This window comes from Manis javanica, chromosome 10 (assembly GCF_040802235.1).
Source record: "Manis javanica isolate MJ-LG chromosome 10, MJ_LKY, whole genome shotgun sequence".
Lineage (NCBI taxonomy): Eukaryota > Metazoa > Chordata > Mammalia > Pholidota > Manidae > Manis > Manis javanica.
The window spans coordinates 110,444,893-110,467,358 of record NC_133165.1 but is presented as its reverse complement, the minus strand read 5'-3'; the positions used below and the strand labels follow the sequence as shown (position 1 = coordinate 110,467,358).

The 22,466-nt window shown below is 52.4% G+C and overlaps 1 protein-coding gene and 1 long non-coding RNA gene across 8 annotated transcripts in view; both read left to right on the top strand.

The window, feature by feature from the left end:
* Positions 1-15,665, top strand: part of LOC108386308 (DNA dC->dU-editing enzyme APOBEC-3G) — a 47,418-nt gene extending 31,753 nt beyond the window's left edge. For 2 of the 7 annotated variants that reach the window (XM_073213891.1, XM_073213889.1), the window contains 9 exons: positions 911-952; positions 5,272-5,494; positions 7,967-8,126; positions 9,281-9,560; positions 9,775-9,886; positions 12,860-13,004; positions 14,363-14,639; positions 15,070-15,185; positions 15,437-15,665. In XM_073213891.1, the coding sequence (XP_073069992.1) occupies positions 911-952; positions 5,272-5,494; positions 7,967-8,126; positions 9,281-9,560; positions 9,775-9,886; positions 12,860-13,004; positions 14,363-14,639; positions 15,070-15,185; positions 15,437-15,451 (1,370 nt within the window). In that variant the 3' untranslated portion in view covers positions 15,452-15,665. Of the gene's footprint in view, positions 1-910; positions 953-5,271; positions 5,495-6,016; positions 6,213-6,361; positions 6,518-6,918; positions 6,959-7,966; positions 8,127-9,280; positions 9,561-9,774; positions 9,887-12,859; positions 13,005-14,362; positions 14,640-15,069; positions 15,186-15,436 lie in introns of those variants that run through there. The other 5 variants (XM_073213890.1, XM_073213888.1, XM_073213892.1 and 2 more) reach the window with 4 other exon arrangements.
* Positions 950-5,137, top strand: LOC140843650 (uncharacterized). The gene is made up of 2 exons (XR_012121608.1): positions 950-1,082; positions 4,206-5,137. It is a non-coding gene; the product is annotated as an uncharacterized lncRNA (long non-coding RNA).
* Positions 15,666-22,466: the final 6,801 nt, after the last annotated feature.

Genomic DNA, 22,466 nt, shown 5'->3' with positions numbered 1-22,466 from the left:
CTCGGGACGGACGGGAATGTCGGGGAGTGGCTGAGCCGACTTCCTACTTTCCTCTCCTAATCTGCAGACTCCGAGGGCAGACGGGACTAGTAGACAGTGGTCCTTGGATCTCGGCTCCTGCCGATTGATCCGACGGCGCCAAGTGAACCTCTGCCTTGGCTGCTGCCTATGCGAGAGTCGCAGATGGCACCCGACCTCTTGTCTCATAGATCAGATTTCTTACAGTGGGTGACTAGTGAGATAATTTCCAGGCAGTGGCAGAAACTGTTGTTTGAGAGTATAGCCCCCCTCCCCCATAAATGTCCTTGGCAGCCCCTGAATTTTATTTTTGGCCTTAGCAAAAAGCTCCCTTGCTCCCCATTCAAAGCAGTCCTCTTAGGCCTCCGCCACTTTCTCCTGTGTAATGTAAATGAAGTCTGTAAAGTAATCAAGCTAAAACCTGAGACCAACATGTATATGGCTCTATTCTGTTGATCTCCTTTCCTTAGGGGCAGTCATCCTGGGGCCGGGCATTTCCTTTCCTGCAGCCCGGGAAAGCAAAATAGGCTTGTGACTTAGATCAGGGCTCTGGCAGCAAGAAGTCACACAGCCCCTGCACTTATCAGACAGGCAGGGAGCGCTCAAGGGAAGCTCCAGAGAAAACTAGGGAAACTCCCAAAAGGCGTAAGTAGGAGCACACTGGTAAGGTCCCACTAAATCCAGAGCTCCAAGGCGACTTTTGCTTAGTGGGAAGGCAAGAGGGAAATCAAGGCAAGGTGCAGGCCACGCTGGTAAGGAGTGGTTAAATCCAGTAGGCCTGGCAGAGGGGGTGATTGACCAGTATCACCTAAGCTCCAAGGCGAGGGGACACCCTCACAGAGAGAGAGGCTGACCAGGTCTGGACACCCGTCTTTCTCTCTCTCTCTTTCAGATGGGAGCATCCTCTTCAAGGTTAAAGCCAGACACGCCCCTGGTATGCATTCTGAGGAACTGGGAGCAATTTTGATCCCCAGACCCTGAAAAAGAAGAAATGTCTTATCTTCTGCACATAAGTCTGGCCTCAATACAAATTCTCTAATGGAGAGGCTTGGCCCCTGAGAAAAGTATGCAATATAATAAGGTTATAGCAGCTAAATTTATTTTAATGCAAAGAAGAAAAATAGTCAAAAGTCCTGTAGACTATAATATGGAACTAGTTTTGTAAATTATTTTGGTAGAAATCTATTCTACTTATTGGGTTCATTATCTTCAAAAATTGAGAGGTTTTTGAACTAGACTCCCTGAAACAGAAGAAATGTATCTTCTGCAATGCAGCCTGGCTTTAAATGACTGGAGCTAGAATTGTGCTTGCATTTCATTTCCAGCCCCCTGGAGACACACAGTCCCTATCAGTTCAGAGCCTTCATCGGCCCTGTTAGTCTGGGGTCATCTAAACCTTAACCCAGTTATATAAACTGCTCGCCTGTAGAATGTATTCTTGAAAACTGAAATACTTTTAGTCAAATAAGCTAAAAGAAAAGGCAATTAGATATCAGTAACTCAAGTCTCTGTGTCAGTTTGTCTGTGTATATGTTCTTTTTATGAAGTGTTGTTAACTATAGTCATTATGTCTCAGTCTGTATGTTTGTGTGTCCAAGCGTGTAGATGAAAAATTTTTCTACCTCCAGATGGTATTACTGAAATTGATTTAAAGACAAGCGCTTGTAAGAATTGGGCATTCTAAAACTTCCAGAGAATTCTAATAGAAAATATTAAGCATCAATGCTAATTTAAGTTAAACTAAAACAGACATGTCCTTATGGTTATCAGCTGCCTAACTTTACCTAAAGTCATTTAAGGTGATGTTATCTGCTAAATCTTTTAAGAATAAAATGCTTAAAGGCTTGACTTAGGTCTAATATTCAGTAAAGGTCTTGTAAGTAATCTAGCATAGCTGTTAGGAATGAGTGAACTAAATAAGTGTGGCAAGTGAACACCTTAATAATTGTGTGTTACAGTGTGTATACCTACCTACAGCCTGAGAATCTTTGTAGTAACCTAAAACCTTAAAGTTTTGCTAAATTAAGAAGATATACTTTGTGTTTAGTGAGAGATTGTGCTGTAATGCTCATAGTTACAGAAATTATAAAATGTTCATAAATTTGTCAACCTAAAGAATGCTAGCGTAACAGTTTACAATAGCCTGCTTCTCAGTGTTCACTAAAAATTAAAGTACCTAATAGTTTTAAGTTCTAATTAAAACTACTTAAAGTAATAAGGAAAACATTTCTGCATCCTAAAGAATGTGTCTTTTGATAAAAGAAAGTAACTTTGTTCTAAAGTACAGCTGTTTTTACAGAGAAAACTCTAGATGTAAAAAGGTTATAGGAAGTTTGTAGAAGAATTTAATATAGTCATGCTATATAAAATTAAAGCAAATGAGTCTCAGTTTCAAGTACACAGCAAAATTAGAATTTTGTTTTCAGTTAAAAAAGACAAAATTTTCTTAACTGTTAGTCTGCTCTTAATATTGGAATTGAAAGATTGCAATAGGTTCTCTAATTGTTTTATCAAAGCAGTTTCTCATGCTTAAAGTCTCAGTGAGTTGTCAGAGTATTTAAAAAAATGAAATCTTAATATTAAACTTTGCTAACAACTGTATAACCTTTATTTGCCTTTGAGGTATTTTGTTGTCATTCTAGTTAAATGAATAAGTATTGCTTCATGGCCACCTATAATCTTATTTAAGCAAATGCCAAAGAAACTTTCTTCTGACAACTTTCCAAAATCAAATTCAAAAAGGTGCTTTTACCTCTAGTTAACTCTGATATTTTCCAGAGGGCCCCTGGAACATGTCAGAGGAATTTTTTCTCATTGGAGAAAGTATTTGGCTAATTTGGCTTATTTATTTGATATATAATTACTTGCTTAATTACCTGGAAAGCACTGTCAAAGGGAATGATGCTAAACTTTGTTACTGAATGTTTTGTGTTACAGAAATATCCAAATTTTCTTATATCAACTGTCTTATAGTAAGCTCTCATCAGATCTTTAACTATTGTCATTTGTAAGTCTTTTGTCATTTATAGCCACTGTTTTATTACTCCTAAGCTAGTAAAGAACTAGATTTCAGCAGAACAGGTATTGGTTACATAGGATTAAGTAAACTAAAGATCATTTTATAGCTTTTTGTTTCAAATGTTGCTGATAAAGTGTTTTAAGCTTTTTCTCTTAAGCTGACAACAGTTTATTAAATGACTAATCTTTATAAGCAGAATTGAAACTTATCTTTCTCTCTACCTGATCCCTCCAGAATTTAAAAACTCTCAGTGACTATTTTTATATTTCATGGCAGTATGTTTATTTGCATAAGTTCAGTAAGAACCTGCTTTCCTTGTAAGAAGACCAATTAAAAACACAGGTTATACCATTTGATCAATAAATATGAGAGATGCCCTCTAAAAAAAAAAAAAACACAGGTTATACTACCATGGCTTTGACTGGAACATTATTATACCTGAGAGACACGTGTGTAAACTCAGATATGAACAGACAGCTTTCAGGAACTAAGGTTGACTTTATAAAGCCAACAAAGCCCCTTGGAAGAACTGGCCTGGTACCTTGCTTACAGGGTTCCCAGCAGCCTTACCAGGTGAGTAAGGAAGGTCACTTCCTGGCAGGTGCAGGAACCTCAAAATGTCTTGGGGACCTTGATAAGAGAAGAGTTCACCCAAATCTACAGGTACTGCAGTCAAAACCTGATGGCAAGTCTGGCTTGGCTGTCTGGCCTCAAAAGGCCTTTAAAAGTTCAATCTGAAATTCCTTACAAAAAGTTCCAGCAAAGCACATTTACAAGAGCCTATGTAATCAATTGCTCTTCTTGCTGCACTTATGCAAATAATAAAGCCAAGTGTTAATTATTTTCTTAATCTGGTTACTTCTAATAAAAATGAGAGTGATTTTAGAAAAAAGTGTTGTTTCAATAATGCAACCTTATCCATACTAAATCCTAATACTAGTCATTGAGACATAAACTAGGTCCAGAATTCTAGCTTCTTCAAAATATCTGGCTATGATTTCCGAGGTTTTAGTTTTCTCTTATCATTGCAATTAAAGTTTTACTATTTGTAGTTCTCATATTCAACCATGCATTCTTAATCTCATCAAATTTGTCCTTCCAGAATGGAAAATCCAACTCCAGATATTGCTACTTAACCTAATAACACAATTTGTTCTATCTTGCCTAGAAGCCACAAAACTGCAAATAGAAATAGAACCTGAAATAAAAGTGCCCATCTTCCAAAGCCTTCTCGAATGACCACTGATGGAGACCTAGCTGCACCCCTTACTGCGCCCCCTCTCAGCATGAAGCAGCCAGAGCAGTCATCGCCCCCTTTCCCTAGCAGCAGCTAGGGTCTCTATCTGTAGAGGGGAGAATGAGACAGGGACCCTGGATGTAGTCAGAATAGGGTGAGGGCCTCCGGAGGGGGCAGGGTGGAATATTTGCAGTCTGAGCAATGTAACTACATGCAAAGAAACCCCCCTACTAAAACTCTTATGTTAAACATTAAGCTCTAGAATCATTCTTCAGTGACATCAGTTAATGTTCCCCAGATAAAGAAGAGTAGCACATGTTTTATTATGCTAATCATTTGTAATGTGTAAGATTCACTTTAGCGTACTAAAAGGCCCAGGCCTATGTGCTGTCTGTCCTCCTTCAGATCTGAAGGGGTAATTTTGCAAACTGAGCAACTAACTTAAGATGCAGACCCAGCTGTAGACGACATGGTTAAAGGCAGGAAGAATTCCATCTTAAAGATAAGGTTGCATTTTAACACCCAAGTAGTTCCAGAGGCAGGATTCTTTAGCAAGTAGACAATACCTCGGCCCACCTTGGGGGCTGGGCAGGCAGCCTTTTGATGTGCTCCCAGACCAAGGTGCCAGTGTCCCAGAGAGAAATCAAGGCGGGAAATTCCTTACGTTAATCTTTAATATTCAGGGACCACTTAACAAGTCCACACCCCTAAACTCTTTTTCACATTCTCAAAAAATCCTCAACTGCCTATAAAACCCCCTAGACAATGCACCACTACGGACTCTCTTGTCCCCTCCTGGCATGAGCCGGGAGCTCTGTCCTTTCACTGCATCTCTAAATAAAAGCCTGTACCTTGCTCTCCTACCTTGACTGTTTGTGAAGCTCATTCTTCAGCTCCGCAAACAAGGACCCTGGCATCACTAGGAGGACTGGAGGGGACAGAATATGTAACAATGTCTGACCTACTTCCAGAGATTCGTGTCTGCTGTCACCTGCAGGTTCCAGCTCGTTCTTGCTCTCCCACGTCTTACATCCACCACCCCTTCCCAGCTGCTTGTCTCGAGGGCTTCAGGCTGCAGCATCGGACATGAAGACAACAGCTTACAGAGGCTGTGTCAGCAGCCCCGACAGTGGTGTGAAGTCAGAGTCCCACAAGAAATCTTTAGATGTGCCATGTGGTCCAGCAATCCCATCCCGGGGAATACATCCAGAGGAAATGAGGTCAGTACCTTCAAGAGCTGTCTACACCCCTGTGGCCACTGCAGCGTTAGTCACAACAGCCAAGACGTGGAAACAACCTGTGGATCCGACCAGCCACAGATGAGGAGATAAATGCAGGCTACATGTGCAATGGAATATTATTCAGCCATCAAATAGTTGCCATTTGTGACAACAGGAAAGGACCTTGAGGGCACTGTACAAAGTGAGAAGCCAGAGAAAAACAAAGAGTGTGTGGTATCACTCATGTGGAACAAGAGAAAAAGGCAGAGTCACCGAAACAGAGTGGAATGGGATTCGTCAGGTCCTGGGGTGGGAGTCGGTGGGGTAGGGGAGCAAAGCAGGAGATGCTGGTCAAAGGGAACAAACGTCGAGTGATAAGATGAATAGGACCTGAGGATCTGCCGTAGCGTGGTGAGCACAGTTAATAAACTCTGGGCAGCCTGCCGTGCACCAGGGGAGCAGGCTCAGGGTCTGTCCCGCCCTCTCTCTGGCATCCTCACTTTCTCTTTCCCTTTGCTCACACTCAAGGGCCCTCCCTCGGCGGCTGCAAAGCAGGAAGGAGGTGGGGCTTCAGCCTAGAAGGCCTGGGAGGTTACTCACAGATAAGGGGCTTTCCTAAGCCAAGGCTGTGTGACAGAAAAGGGGCCGAAAACGCGGGACACAGGGCAGAGCTGGGACAAAGCTGCCCAAGAGGCTGCAGCCAGATGCCCTGGACCAGGTACCTCTACCCGCTCTGCCCGCCCTGCCCCTCCATCTCCTCTCTGCAGCCTCTTCCTGCCAGCTGGGCCCTGCTCTGCCCTGACATGGGCCTCCTCCTGCCCACAGCTCCACTTCCCTTCTCTCCATCTCTGGGCTCCTTCTCTGCAGGCCCCACCCCCACCTGGGGTCTTTGCCCTGTTCTGTGGATGCCCCCATTTGGCTTCTTGGCTGGTCCCTCCCACACCTGCCCCCAGCCCTGGTGGTCCTGGTGATGCCGGGGTTCTTGTTCACGAAGCCGAAGAATGAGCTTCACAGACACTCAAGGTAGGAGAGCAAGGTACAGGCTTTTATTTAGAAATAAAGTGAGAGGACAGAGCTCCTGGCTCACACCAGGAGGGGACAAGAGAGTCCGTGGTTGGCTCGTTGTCTAGGGGTTTTATGTGCAGTTGACGGTTTTCAGGAATGAGGGTAAAGGATTAGGGGTGCAGACTTGTTGAGTGGTCCCAGAATGCTCATTCTTGATGAGTAACAGGAGATTTTCAGCTCTGATTCTTCCTCAAGACAGCAGTTTCCCTCTGGGAGCACGTCAGTTAAGGCCGCCTACCCTGCCCCCAGGAGGGCTGGGATGTTCCCTGTTTGCTGAAGTTAAGAATCTTACTTCTTAACTTCTTGGGCTGTTTATAGTTGGGCTTGCTTACTAAATCAGTCTTTTTCCTACGTTGCAGATTACTTGGTTAGGATCCGAGAAGGAAATACAGCACATAGGTACGGTTAAAATAAGCTGGGCCTTTTAGCAGGCAAAGGTAAATTTTACAGCGAAGTCACAGGTTATGCTGAGACACTTTATCTGCAGAACACTCAGACATTCCAGGCTAAGTTGCTTCTGGCCCTTTGAGTTTTAACTGATCTCACTGAAGATGTCTATATTCCTAGTCTGGTATCTTTACCCTAGAGAATTAGTGTGACTCTGACTTTGCGTGATGCTCATCACAGAATTTCATTAGGGACTTCTTTGCACATTGCTACATTGTTCTGACTGTAATTATCTTGCTGTGCTTTTTCTCCGGAGGCCCTCACCCTACTCTGCCTAATCCCATGGTCCCTGTCTCACTGGGAACCCAGCTCTCAGCCTGAGCCTCTGCCACCGGGGCTGCCCCTTCCCTGACTGAGTGGGGTGGCCTCTCTGTGGGGCTACAGGGAGCTCCTGGGCTCTGTTAACTTACCATCTGACTAAAGGATGATGCAAGCAGTTGGAGGGTTTAGTTAAAGCTCCTTGGTCGATTTTCTACAATCTGTACACGATTATAGAGAATGGTGTGACAATAGCATCTGAGACAATAAGATCACTCACCTGTGGCAAGGATATCTCAAGTGTGATCAGAAAAGTGACTGCAGACTGTCCCCAAGCACCCTCACACTAGGTGACTGCACTGCAGGAGTGAATGAACTGAAATACATTGAAGGTTGTTGTTTTGGGATGGAGGATTTCTATCTTTACTTTTCCAATAGGTGGGGGATGGGTGGGCAGGAAAGTTTGGGGTGGGGGCCCAGGTGGGAGAGGGGAGTTCAGTCCCTGTGGGGTTGATCTCCTGTCCCCTGCTGTCCCTGGCAGCCCCTCTTGCCCTCCTCCAGACTCCCTGCACTCCTTGCCTGGAGGGGCAGCAGGAAATGCTCAGGGTCCCGGAGGGGTGGGTGGCCTGTGTTCAGGGGACATCAGCCAGGAGAACGCCAGGCAGCGATCTGCCCGCTCTGTCTGCTCTCCTTTGCCCCCAGACCCCCTATGGAGAGGATCCCTCGGCACAAAACCTTCTCCTTCTACTTTCGTAACCTTCCCAAAACCAATATACGAAACTGCAACTACCTCTGCTTCGAAGTGAGAGGAAAGGGGCGACCATCAGATGCCTATGTCCACAGGGGAGTCTTTCAGAACCAGGTAAGGCCCATGGCAGAAGGAATTAAGCGAGGTGAGGATGCAAAAATGCAATTAGTAGAAGGCCCATGGGCCCCCAGGGGATGAGCTCCATCTCGTGACATTTTCCTTAGTCCTTGGCCCTGAGGTCCCTGCCCAACCCTCCTGCACTTGACAGCAGATGAGAGTTGGCCTCCCCACGTGCCTTGTTCTGAGGGCCCGCAGGGTCAGGTGTGGAGAGTGGCCTTGAGCAGCCTTCCAGCATCTTCAGAAGCCCAGCCTGTAGTGCCTGGGGGCCTTGGCTGGCCCTGGTCACGGTTCGCTGGTGGGAGCTCCCCCAACCGCTGCCCCCTGTCCCACAGGATATGCCACCTCCCAGGGGACCCCCAGCCCTTGTTGTGCTGCACCCAGCCTCTCCTAGGTCCCAGCCAGCCCTCCCTGGATGGTTCTGCACAGGCATGACCAGCAGCAGCCCCTGGAGCCAGGCCCTCCCCCTGTCGCCCTGGCCCAGCACTCCCCACTCCTGCAGGACGTCCCTCCGCACGCCTGTCTCCTCTCTGCTCCAGGACCTGTTTGGAGGGGGAGAGCATTGGGGGGTGGGCGGGGTGCGCGCCGGCAGTATATTGTCCCAAGGAAACACAACCGGACTCACACATGTCATTTGCTCTGCCTAGTACCCAGTGTTCAAAAAGCTACAAGGATTTGGTGAAATTAATAGTGAACCTGTATTAGGCAATATACCTACAATATTATTTCAACCTGTAACTAATTAAAAATTCTCCATAAGATAGCCGACTTTCTTTTTTTCAAACTAAGCCACTGAAATGAGATGTGAATTTTCCGCTTGCCACGCCCCTAATTCAGATGAGCCACATTTCCTGTGCTCAGTAGACACATGTGGCCAGTGGCTCCCTTGGGGAGCCACCCTGGGCCCCAGAGGACCTGGCCCAGGGCAGTCACTCAGAACGCTGGGGCGTGAATGAGGGGAGAGTGTGTGTTGGAACTCGTGGGTGACTGCACGAGCGTGGGAAGGGGTGACAAGATAAAGACGGAAGGGAAGGAGAGAGGGAGAGAAGGGATCCATGAATGCCATGCCCCTGGGACTCCTGCCCACACCCTCCTGCCGCGGTGACCTGCCCGGCCACCCACGGGGCCCCTTCTCCTCCCATCTCCCCCAGGTCTATCCCCACGCTCCCCGCCATGCAGAACTCTGCTTCCTTTCTTGGTTCCAAGATGAGATGCTGTCCCCTCATGAGCAGCAGCGTGTCACCTGGTTCGTATCCTGGAGCCCCTGCTCCAGCTGTGCAAAGCGGGTGGCCCAGTTCCTGCAGCAGCACAGGAACGTGACACTGAGCATCTTCGCCGCCCGCCTCTCCTACTTCTGGGACCCGGCTACCCGGCAGGGGCTTCGCAGGCTGTGTGGCGAGGGGGCCCGGGTGGACATCATGTCCCTGCAAGGTGAGAGCAGAGGAGGAGGGGCAGGGCTGTGGGGGAGACGAGGGGAGGGGCCTCACGTGCCCCGAGGGTGAGTGAGTGGGAGGAGAGCTGGGCACCTGAGGCAGGACAGGGCACCTGGCAGGGGGGAGCCAGGCCGTGAGTGGGAGGGCCCAGGAGGCTCCGGAGACAGAGGCTCCCGGGACAGGACCTGACTGCTCTCCCCTCTTTGTCTCAGACTTTGAATACTGCTGGGACCACTTTGTGAACAAAAAGAATAAGTCCTTTAAACCTTGGTGGAACCTGGATCGGAATTATAATTTCCTGGTCACAGAGCTTGAGGAAATCAGGTGAGGGCCTCCTCAGCCTCCTCCTGCCCTCCTGGGGCCTCAGGCCCGGCCTCCTCTTCCTCCTGCTCCCCCTGCCTCCTCCCCTCAGGGTCTCCGCTCCCCCACCTGCTTCCTCCCGTCTCACCACACTAACCAAACCTTGTTATTAGGCAACATGTACACGGGCGTGAATAGCTACGAGTGTGAGAGTCAGATGGTTTGGGAAACGCCCTCCAGGACGGACTCGAGTCATCAGAGAAAGCAGACCCTCCGCGAGAGGGACGCCTCCTTTGCCCAGGCTTCCGAACGAGGCCGCCCACTCCTGGAGCCCGTCCCCAGGCCTGACTCCCTCCGGGTCTGGGGGCTACAAGGCCAAGGCCCAGGGGTGGCCGCCTTCTTGCTCTGTCCTGCGGGGTCTTCCCTCTGTGCTCGACCCCTGGCGAGGCCTGCCGTCCCTGTGTGTGTCCCCGAGTCCTCCTCTTCAAGGACATCTGTCAGCTTGGCTTAGGGCCCCCCTAACGGCCTCATTTGAACTTAGTCACCTCTTTAAAGGTTGCATCTCAAATCAGTGACAATGTAGGAAATAGGGGTTGGGACCGCAGCAGATGTATTTGGGGGCTCACCGCTCAGCCCATACAGTGGCCGAGGGCCTCGTTGAGCTCAGTGTGTCCGGGGAGAGCAGGATCCCTGCTCTGCACTCCTGTCCCTGGGCAATGCCCACCTAGCGCCACTTACCTGCTTGCAATCCAGGCTTTCTGTGCCTGGACCCCCCACTCGTGTCGCCAGCCTCACACTGCACCCGCATCTGCTCACCCCTTATGCAGCCCCACATTGCTGGCAGGGCGGAAGCTGTGGCGGTCTGCAGCCTGGGGATGGTGATTGGGAGTGAGGAAAAAAATTAGTGGTTAAGTTTACACTGAGAAGCATTTTCGTGAATGTAGGATTGAATGTGTGGACTGAAATGATTAGAGCTTTTCCCAAGAGCGGTGTAATCGCAGAAGGGCAGCCAAGAGTCAGTTCTGGGCCCTGGCAGCTCAGGCCCGCGGAGTCAGTCATGGGGGGACACCTGGTTCCCTGACCACAGAGCCAGCGGCCCCAGGATCATCCTGGGGAGAAATTCGGTGGACGATCCAGGCAGGGTGGCCTGGACCACGGCACAGCAGACAGGGAACTGAGATCAACCCGACTGGACGGGCTTCTGGGCAGGCAGACGCAGGGGAAGGAAAAGCCAGAGGGAAGGTGTGGGGCTTGGAGGACATCCGTAAAACCGCAGTGGAGAACCTCCTCTGTCCACCAAGACCAGCTGTGTGTCCCTCTGATCATGACTTTCTCGGCCCAAACTCCAGACACCCCAGGGTCATCGTGCAGTCCTAGTCGAGCGACACAGGCTGCGTAGACGCTGCCCCCTCCCTGGGGTCCTTTGGCTGCAGCCTGTCTCTCTGATCCCAGTGCGGGTTCCCTGGGGGCACTGCCCTGCTGTCTTCCCGCTGGGGGAAAAGGGATAAATCCTACAGCTGCCCAGGGCTGCTGTCCCCATACACTCCCATCCCCTCCTGTGGGGATGTAGGTCTTGCCTTCCCTTCTCAGAACTTCTCATACGTTGATGGAGACCCCAGTAAGAAGGAAGAATGGGTTCACATTTTCACTAAAAGTTTCAGGGTTGGACGGCAGCGGGGCAGGGCTGTCATTCCCCAGAAAGGTCAGGGTCTCTTCTTCTCCTGGCACTGTGGATTGAGGGGAGCTGCACGCTTCCCTACCATCGTGTGGGAGGTGCTGGGCTCTCCTTTGGACCTAGAGCTCATCACTTGGTCCACCGATGTGTTTCATGAACTGTGTCCTTCCCTGGCCCAGGGAGATGGGAGAGGAGCCGTCGCTGGGCCTCTGCTCCTGGGAAGTCAGGTCCAGGAGAGCGAGCTGGAAGGGGCTGGGGGCTCGGACAGGGCCTGGGGCAGAGCAGAGAGGGAGGCCACCAGGTCTGAGTTGGCGTCCCCTCAGCGTCCTGCCCCTTCCTGATACTCAGATGGGTGACAGCAGACACAGAGCTCTGGAGAAGGTCAAACATTGTCGTATCGTGTCCCCTCCAGTCCTTCTAGGACATGGCCTCTCTTAGCCGCCTATGTGCTGCTCACGTTGCCAAAGCTAACTTCCCAGAAGGGGAGACCCTCTAGGCCCAGCTTGTCTGCATCAGGGGGGGCAGCCAGGGGGCTTCAGGGATCAGCCAGTCCTGGTTGATCAGATCCAGGAAGCAGGGATGGAGGAGGTGCCGGGAAATATTCCAGAAGAGGAGACCTCACAGCTGCTGGCTGAGTAGCGAGACTGGCAGAGAGACTTGCGCTGAGGATGGGGGAGCATGCCTTCTCCCTGCAATGCAGCCCCCTCCCCGGGACCCTGGGGGACACCCTGGGCAGCCCCGCTCCTCCTGGTCCCCGGTTTCCTGTGAAAACCAGTGTTCTTGCTCGGAATGGATTCTGAACTTTCAGCTCCATAATTCTGGTCTGTGAAGGGCATGTGTCATTTGCCTAATTAGAAGAGTCCTGAGATTATTTAGCAGTCGGACACATCCCACCCCAGGGTCCCCACACAGGCTACCCCCCGGCATGCACGGGCTACCCCTGAGGGCAAGAGGACAAGCCCGGCGTGCCCACGCCCAGCAGGGGAGGAGGTCAGGGTGACTGGGCAGGATGGCCGGTGCCCAGGCAGGAGGTGTGATCCCAGCCTGCTCTGGGGCAGAGGGAGAGGCCCTCTTGAAGGTCTGAGCCCTGCCCTGCCCCTGGGGGGAGACGCTGAGAAGGGCCTGGGCTCACTTCCCCAGGAGCCCCCAGAAGGGGTCAGAGCGGGAGGCCTGGTGAGCGGAAGCCTGGCCTCTGTGGGTCTGGCCAGGGTGCAGGGTGCGGGGTGGACCTCAGGTGGAGTCGAGGGGCTGTGGGGCAGCGGGGAAGGAGGCTGCAGGGCCTTGGAGGAGCCCGGGTAATCGGTCCCCCCCTTTGTCCACAGACACAGTTTGGATGAAGACACCTTCTTGGAGAACTTCAATAATGACCTTTGGCCGGGCAAGACCTGCTTGTGCTACGAGGTGACAGCTCCAGTCAGTGACACCAGGGTCCCGCTGGGCCAGGAAAGAGGTTTCCTGCACAGCAAGGTAAGCGGCCCAGCCCAATGGCCACAGGGAGGGCCTCCCTATCCTGGGACATCCAGGGAAGAAGGTTCCAGAGCACACGAGTCCCACCCAGCTCTCTGGCCCTCAGTCCCCACAGCTGCTGTGACTTTCCCTGGATCTAGTGGAATCGTTGGCTCGGAGCCACACTGCAGAACCCAGTCACAGTGTCCCAGGGCCTGGCACTCCAGGCCCAGTGTCACCCCAGCCCTGGGGCTCAGGCTGTCCCCTGGTGGGGTGCCTCTGAGGAGGGGTCAAGACCAGGGAGAGGCTGGAGGAGGGGTCAGCCTACTCCCTGGCCCTGCCCCGGAAGGCCTGGGGCCTGAGAGCCCGAGTTTGTCAGCCTTCCGTGTTCCCTCTGGGCGCCTCCGGAGGCCTGGCAGGATCCCTGCCTGCTGCTCGGGAGATCCTGGCAGAGAAGTGGTCCCCACAACTGCACTGCCAGCTGCACATAGCCCCTGCCGCCCCCATGGCCCAGTGTGCCCGTCACAGGCCCAGCCCCAGTCTGCCCTGCACAGACTGCCTGACCTGTGCCCAGACCCTGGTTGAAAACCCTTCCCTGTGCAGGTGGGGCCAGTCTCCCTAATCCCGTGAGCCTGTCAATGACGCTCATCCTGTGATCCGGGCCCCATTCCCCTTGGCGCCCCTGGCCCGTTCCGTCCCAAACAGGGAGCCCTTCTGGCCGGAGTCTGTATCACCGTGGGGCTCGGCTCAGGCTGAGGCAGTGATGCCTGGTGGGAGATGGAGGGGGGTGGAGGGTAGCTGGTAAGGCCCTCTCTGGGGGCAGTGTTCACCTCCCAGGCAGCAGGCCAGGGCCCGTGGCGCTGACCTGGGTCCTCCCTCCTTCCTCCAGCTCCTCCTGTCCTCCCAGAGGAAGGGACTCTGTGAGGCTCCCAAAGGCACTCATCTCCAGCACAATTTTCCTGGGGCTCCAGAAACTCCATGTTCAGAGATTATTTTAGTTTATTGCAATAGTTTAAAAATCAGTAATTTGAATTGCTCGCTTGAACTATTGGTTTAAAATGAAACTTAATGCAAATTCCACAAGGAAGGAACAATTTCAAGGAAGACTGGTCAGGGCAGTGTGTTCAGGGCCATTGTGGACCAAGGTAGAATAAAAAGTCATCACTGGCGACCTGGGCCTTTGTACCGTCCTGCTAATGTTTACATGGGTTTGCATTCCAGTGAATCATGTAAATAGCACATTGGCATCTCACGCCCTGGGTGCTGAGGTTTGCCCCCCTTAATTATGTGCTGGAGGCTGGTGGCTCACCTGCCTCACCCTGGTCCTCTCCCGCTATGCACAGCAAATGACAGATCACCTTTCTCCCCCCTGTGCTCAGCATGGCACACCCGAACCATGCTGCCATGCAGAGTTCTTGCTCCTGGAGAGGATCCTTTCTTGGAAACTGAATCCCAAGCTGCGCTACATGGTCAACTGTTTCATCTCCTGGAGCCCCTGTGCTGCCTGTGCCCAGTATATAGCCAATTTCCTGCGTGAGAACCTCCATGTGCACCTGTACATCTTTGCCTCCCGCATCTATAGGCGCAATGATTATAAGGAGGGTCTGCGCACAGTGTGGGAAGCTGGGGCCCAAATGGCCATCATGAACTACAAGGGTCAGTGTGGGCTCACAGGGCTGGGCAGTGGGCAGGGAGAGGCCTGTGGGGAGCTGTTAGTGTGGTTGAGCAGGATCAGAATGTGTCGGGGAGAAGCTTTCATCTGCTGCCTGCAGAGGTGAAGGTAGGTCCTGGAAAGGACTGGCAGTCACTGCGAGAGAGTCTGCTCAGGGGAGGAGAGGTGGTCCCGGGATCGGGGGCAGGGAGGACGCTGACATGCAAGAAGGACTTGGGGGCTCCCAGAAAGGAGAATGGGCTGGTTAGATTGCAGTGGGAAGACCGAGTTTGAGGGATGAGGTACTTCCTGGGGAGGAAAAGGAAAGGAGTCTGGGAGATTATGACAGGGACTCTGTCTCTAAGCGTCAGACACCTATGACCCCTTTCCCTCCCTGGAGCTGGAACCCACTCTCCCTCCCCTGTCCTGGTTCAGACTTTCAGTACTGCTGGCAAACCTTCGTGGACCACCAGGGAAGACCCTTTCCGGCCTGGCAAGGTCTAACTCGAAGGAGTTCCCGCCAGTCTGTGGAGCTGTGGGAAATTCTGCAGGTGAGATTCCTCCCTCCCTGCCTCCTCTTGTCCTCCTTCCCCCCCTCAGCATTCCCTTCCCCCCCTCAGAGCCTCCTCTGGGTTTCTTGATATCTCCTGGGACACAGGCTCCATTCCCACTCCATCATCACAAACTACCTCCTGCCTGTCCCTCCTGCCTCCCCACCCATGTGACCACTCAGACCTCTGCTATTGTCCCTCCTTCCACCACCCCAGTCCCTGCTGTGCTCAAGTGCCCCTTCTTCTCCTAGAATCAAGAAAACTGAAGGGTGGATTCTAAGCTCTGTAAAGATGACAAGAGACCTCTGTTCAACAGCAGATAATATACTTTCTTCCAAGAAATGTGAACTTGCCATTTACCACCTTCTCCACATGGATACAAAGAAACCATCAACAGACAATGGGTTCATAAGAAAGTGTGTTTTTTAAATCTTCTTATATTCTAAATATGCCTCAGTAAGATTACAACCCACACCATCAGAGGAGTTTTTCATTTTTTAGAGTCATAATGATATTGAGTGATTTTAATCCAAACAAATAATGAACTTTGGCCTGGACTCACTTCTGGACCTCAGGCTCCTTTCCAAAATGAGACAATGGTCAGAGACAGTGACAGTGACTGACCATAGGCACTGAAGTGACTGTTAAATGACAGTGTGAGTGTCCAATGCCTAGGACAACATCTAAGATAGCTATTCCTCAGCAAAAGATGATGTTATTCTAAAAAAAACAAGTGGTATCTTTCATGCAACCAATCACTCATCCCACGAATAATCAGTCTTCAGAATGTTCTGGCCCACCATGTGCAGCCAGGCCCCAGGGTCATGGTTTCATGGAGGCCTCAGCAGAGCAGTGCCAGGCCAGGGCCAGTTCCTGGGGATGGAGCCAGGGAGGCATGAGGTGTCCACACTGCTCCCCGTGAGACAGGTGTCAGGGGAGCAGCAGCAGCAGGCGTGGCTTCAGCTCAGTGTCTGTCCCCTGGCCTCCTGCACTGTTTCTTGTTCTGTGACCCATGGTTTATTTGCTTGATTACAGCTGGGGGTCCCTCCTCAAGGTGAGCTTCAGGACCTCAGGCCCTGTGTATGTGACAAAGGCTCTGACCAAAATAAGTGGATGGTGACACTCTGCAGGGGGGTCTGCAGGATAATGTCAGGATAATTTCCTCCCTTGGTTTGGATTTCTGGGCTCTGACATGAGAGCTCCCCCATTCCCCAGTACAAGTGACCCAGAATGCTCAAGATGCCGTCAGTCTGGACAAAGGCATCAACCTGGGCTGAGGACAGGTGCTCTTACATTGGGAGCCGAGTCCCTAGTCTGTGCTGCCACAGTGCAGGTTCTAGGGGCACCTGCAGTCACCCATCCCCTGACTCTTCAAGTCCTACAGATCTGGCTGCTTCAACTCACAGGTGTGGGGACAGTGTGCCCTTCCAGGGTCCCACAGGGCACAGGAGTTTGTGGAGCAGGTCCCCACACTCCGTGGGCCACCCTCTGCCCCCAGCACAGGGCTTCATGCACAGGTGGCCCTCCCTCCGAAATTTACAGTAGGTGACTGAGAAGCACCTTCTGGGTTGAATCAGTGAGGAGACTGGGATCCTGTGAAGAGAGCTGCCTGGGTCAGGACAACGTCCCCCTCCCTGGAAGGCAAGCTTGCCCAAAGTCTCTGACTCCAGACCTGGACCATGTAGAGAGGCCATCTTCAGCTCAGGAGGGTTGGAAACTACTGGGTGGGTGGTGTCTGTCATGTGGGGAGGCAGGTTGGGACCTGGGGATTGTGGCGCTACATGCAGCACACCCCAGATTAGGCTCTCACTGGAAGCCACCTGGGTCACCACACACGGGACAACAGTAAGCTTAGAGGGGACCAGGAGATGAGAGGGGCCTCAGCAGAGGGTTGATGGAGGGCACCACACTTCTGTCTGAGGAGGGGCGCCCATCCAGAAAGACGGGGACATTGTACTGAGATTTCCACCTTCCAGTTCTGAGCGGCCAGTCTGGGAGGTAAGTAGCCTGGTTCTCTGCAAACAGCCAGGGCAGGACTCCGGGGGCGGGGGCTCTGCCTAAGAAGGTCACATCCCTTGGGAGGGGGCACTGGCCCAGGATAGGTGGGCTAAGAGGAGCTGGTATGGGGGAGTCAGTGGGAGAGAGGGCAGCCCCTTGGGAGCCCCTAGGGCTCAGGGTCACACTTGGGGCTGGAATACAACCCCCACAACCCTCCCCGGAAGAGCAAGGCAGGAACCCTTCCTGAGGTGGGTGTACATCCCTGCAGCCGCCGGCCCCTTGTGTGGGGCTGGTCAGGGCTCAGTCCCTTGAGGAGCCTTTCTTTTATGCTCTGTAATAGGGTGAAAACCTTCCGTGTCCAGTTTGCAATGGGTCATTAGATGGTGGGCTCGGCAGAGGTGTGTCCCCATCCCTTCCTGGGAGCAGGGGTGAAGGCCTGGCTGCCTGCCACCCAGACCAGACGGTCCCCTCCCCGCTCACAGCCCACAGCTGTCTCAATCCCGTAGGTCCCAGGCAGTCCAGACTGGCCTTGCCCTCTGCTGGCTGCTGTGGGGACTCAAAGGCAGGCCACCCTGGAGCTGCCCTGTGGGGCTCTGTGTCCTGTGCCAGGGCCTTCCTGCAGGCTATGGACACCTGTCCGCTCACCTCCTGCCCTGTGGTCTGCTGCCCAGAGTGACCCCACCCCCCACACGCCGCGTTTGCCATGGTCAGTCCTTGTGGCTCTGAGTTAGGGCCTTTGTCAGAAAAGAGGAGGAGGGGTCAGCCTCCTCCCCGGCCCCGCCCCTGACGGCCTGGGGCCCGAGCCAGAGTTTGTCGGCTCTCCGTGACCCCTGTGGGCGCCTACGTGGGCCTGGCAGGATCCCTGCCGCTGCTCTGCGTCCAAGGGCATGGGGATGCATCATGTGCACATAGAAGTTCCTTCCTCTGTGATACCGACGAGGGTAGCGTGAGTGGCCTGAGTTCAGAAAGGGGTGGGGCCCAGCATGGCCAGCGCAGCAGCTTCCAGGTGCCCTGACGGTACGTGATGCTCCTGGGTCCGGGAGGAGGCCGCAGGCTGTGCCCCCGCAGGGAGGCAGCAGACACAGACCCAGGGACGGTGAGGGGACAAAGATGTGGCGGCCAGAACAGAAGCCGTGGCCGGGTGCTACCTGCCCCACAGAGCCCCTGCGCCTGCCTCTGAGTTGCCCTGGTGGGAACCTGCCACCCACAGGAATCCTCCTGGGCCCCTGGGGGGCCCTCCTCCTCACTGCCTCTCTCCCGCTGGCTGTCTGGGGTCTGGCCATGACCCCCATCTGCTGTCCAGCCCATCTCCTTGGCTCCGTGCTTCAGGGAAGTCACCCTGGGCAGCCCCGTTCCTCCCTGTCCTCTGTTCCTGTGAAAACCAGTGTTCCTGCTCGGAGTGGATTCAGCAGTCAGGCACATCTTACCCCAGGGTCCCCACACAGGCTACCCCCCGGCATGCACGGGCTACCCCTGAGGGCAAGAGGACAAGCCCGGCGGGCCCGTGCCCAGCAGGGGAGGAGGTCAGGGTGACTGGGCAGGATGGCCGGTGCCCGGGCAGGAGGTGTGATCCCAGCCTGCTCTGGGGCAGAGGGAGAGGCCCTCTTGAGGGTCTGAGCCCTGCCCTGCCCCTGGGGGGAGATGCTGAGAAGGGCCTGGGCTCACTTCCCCAGGAGCCCCCAGAAGGGGTCAGAGCGGGAGGCCTGGTGAGCAGAAGCCTGGCCTCTGTGGGTCTGGCCAGGGTGCAGGGTGCAGGGTGGACCTCAGGTGGAGTCGAGGGGCTGTGGGGCAGCAGGGAAGGAGGCTGCAGGGCCTTAGAGGAGCTGGGGTAATCGGTCTCCCCCTTTGTCCACAGACACCGTTTGGATGAAGACACCTTCTTGGAGAACTTCAATAATGACCTTTGGCCGGGCAAGACCTGCTTGTGCTACGAGGTGACAGCTCCAGTCGGTGACACCAGGGTCCCGCTGGGCCAGGAAAGAGGTTTCCTGCACAGCAAGGTAAGCGGCCCAGCCCAATGGCCACAGGGAGGGCCTCCCTATCCTGGGACATCCAGGGAAGAAGGTTCCAGAGCACACGAGTCCCACCCAGCTCTCTGGCCCTCAGTCCCCACAGCTGCTGTGACTTTCCCTGGATCTAGTGGAACCGTTTCTGCCGGGATTGTTGGCTCGGAGCCACACTGCAGAACCCAGTCAGTGTCCCAGGGCCTGGCACCCCAGGCCCAGTGTCACCCCAGCCCCGGGGCTCAGGCTGTCCCCTGGTGGGGTGCCTCTGAGGAGGGGTCAGGACCAGGGAAAGGCTGGAGGAGGGGTCAGCCTACTCCCTGGCCCTGCCCCGGAAGGCCTGGGGCCTGAGAGCCTGAGTTTGTTGGCCCTCTGTGTTCCCTCTGGGTGCCTCGGGGGGCCTGGCAGGATCCCTGCCCACTGCTCGGGAGATCCTGGCAGAGAAGTGGTCCCCACAACTGCACTGCCAGCTGCACATAGCCCCTGCCGCCCCCATGGCCCAGTTGTGCCCGTCACAGGCCCAGCCCCTGTCTGTCCTGCACAGACCGCCTGACCTGTGCCCAGACCCAGGTTGAAAACCCTTCTCTGTGCAGGTGGGGCCAGTCTCCCTAATCCCGTGAGCCTGTCAATGACTCTCATCCCGTGATCTGGGCCCCATTCCCCTTGGCACGCCTGTCCCGTTCCACCCCAAACAGGGAGCCCTTCTGGCCTGAGTTGTTATCACCGTGGGTGGGCGTGGGGGCCGGGAAGAGAGGAGAGTGGAGCATATTACTCCCTGGAGGAGTGTCAGGGAGTGAACACCTGGGCACTCACTCACGAAATGACCTGCCCCTCTCCTTCTGGATTTGGTCTCTGCTGCCCAGATTGGCCATCTCCGGACCCTAGTGCCCCTTGTCAAATGCCAGTCCCTTGCTTTCTGAAATGATAGGGCAGGGATCTAAGCCCTCCAGGGGAGTTCTGGGAACTGCAACTGAGGGGTACAGAGACACAGCATCCCAGGCTAGTCCCAGGTGCCTATGGCAGGTCCTTTTGTGACTCGGTGTCTGTGTGTGTGCATTTACCTGTGACCAGGTCAGGGATGCGTCAAGACAGGCCCTCGATCTGTGGATAGATGGGATTTCTGAGATGAAAATGTTCCTGCAGAAGAGAAAGTGGGAAGGAAAACAGAGGGCACTGAGCCCAGAATCAGAAATGGGAACCAGGACCAGTGAGTCCATGTCCTGCCCCCGCCATCTCCCTGGGCTCCTTCCTCCCAGGACCTGGCCTGTCCCCAGACCCAGCCATGACCTCTCTACTGAGCCTCCCATACTGCCTTGTCCACCCTAACAGCCTGGACTCCTGGCCTGGGCTTTGTGAGCCACCCTGGAATCTCTCCTACATATGTTATGAAATCCTGTTATTCCTGCCTTTGCAAGGTCTCCTGAGCCTTCAGTATTTCCAGTCACATCAGAGAGAAGAATATGCTCACCTTCTAACTCCATAAGCACATATCAGGGCTTCAGGAACCCGTTAGGCATGCTAACCTTTCAAAATGTCAACTGAGGTGGATTGCAGTGATGTCAAAATGAATTTAAAAGTTGACAAAATGACAGAGACAACATCCTCGTTTCGGATCTTATGACCAAAAACACAGGTACCCTTGACAAGGTTATACTATTTCCTATGGGTACACTGTCAACTGAGAAGAACATTTTATTAACTTAATTCCTATTTCCTGGTCATTTCGAACTATAGCCTATGTGAGCAATGTTTAAAATATAACTGTCATTGAAATATCACATTCCATGAATATCTGATAATACAGACATACTTGTTTTATTGTCTTTCCCTTCGTTGCACTTCACAGAGACTGACCCTGTGTCGAGGAAGTCTGTCAGCACCATTTTTCCAACAGTATTTGCTCCCTTCATGTCTCTGTGTCCCAGTTCAGTAATTCTCAAAATATTTCAAACTTTTTCACTATTACTATTATATTTGTTATGGTGATATCTGTGATCAGTGATCTTTGATATACTATTGTAGTTGTTTTGGGGCGCCATGTACTGTGCCCATATAAGATGGCGAACTTAATCAATAAATGTTGTGTTCTGACTGCTATACCAACTGGCTGTTCCTGTCTCTGTCCCTCTCTTCAGGCCTCCCTATTCCCTGAGACACAACAATATTGAAATTAGGCCAATTAATATCCCTACAGTGGCTTCTAATCTTTCAAGGGAAAGGAGGAGTCACATGTGTCTCATTTTAAATCAAAAGCTAGAAATGATTAAGTGAGGAGGGCATGTTGAAAGCTGAGTTAGGCCAAAAGCTAGGTCTCTTGCACCAGAGAGTTAGCCAAGTTGTGAATGCAAAGAAAAAGCTCTTGAAGGAAATTACAATTTCCTCCAATGAGCACACAAATGATAAGAAAGCGAAAGAGCCTTATTGCTGATACGGAGCAAGTTTGAGCGGTCTGGATAGAAGATCGAACCAGCCACAGCATTCCCTTGGGCCAAAGCCTCATCAGAGCAGGTCCCTAACGCTTCAATTCTGTGAAGGCTGAGAGCGGGGAGGAAGCTGCCGAAGAAACGTCAGAAGCTCGCAGAGGTGGATTCTTGAGGTCTAAGGAAAAACGGCGTCTCCATCACAGAACAATGCGGGATAAGCAGCAAGTGCTGATGGAGAAGCTGCAAGTCATCCAGAAGGTCGCGAATGAAGGTGGCTGCACTAAACAACAGACTTCTGACGCAGATGGAACAGCCTTCTGTTGCAAGAAGATGCCATCTAGACCCACAGCTAAGGAGGATAGGTCAAGGCCTGCCTCAGAGCTTCAAAGAACAGGCTGACACTCCTGTTAGGGGCTAATGCAGCTGGTGACTTTAAGTTGAAACCAATGCTCATTTACCATTCCAAAAATCCTCAGGCCCTCAAGAATTATGCAAAAGGTACTTCGCCTGTGCTCTATAAATGGAACAGCAAAGCCTGGGTAATAGCACATCTGTTTACAACATGGGTTACTGGAATATTTGAAGTCCACTGTTGAGACTTACTGCTCAGCAAAAAAGATTCCTTCCAAAAGATTACTGCTCGTTCACAGCTTACCTAGTGACCCAAAAACTCTGGTGAAGATACACAATGAAATTCAAGTTGTTTTTATGTCTGCTACCACAACATCCGTTCTGCAGCCCATAGATCAAGCAGTGATTTAGACTTTTAAGCCTAATTATTTAAGAAACACATTTTGTAAGACTATCGCTGCCATAGATAGTGGTTCCTCCATGCCCAAAGCAAGTGAAAACTTTCT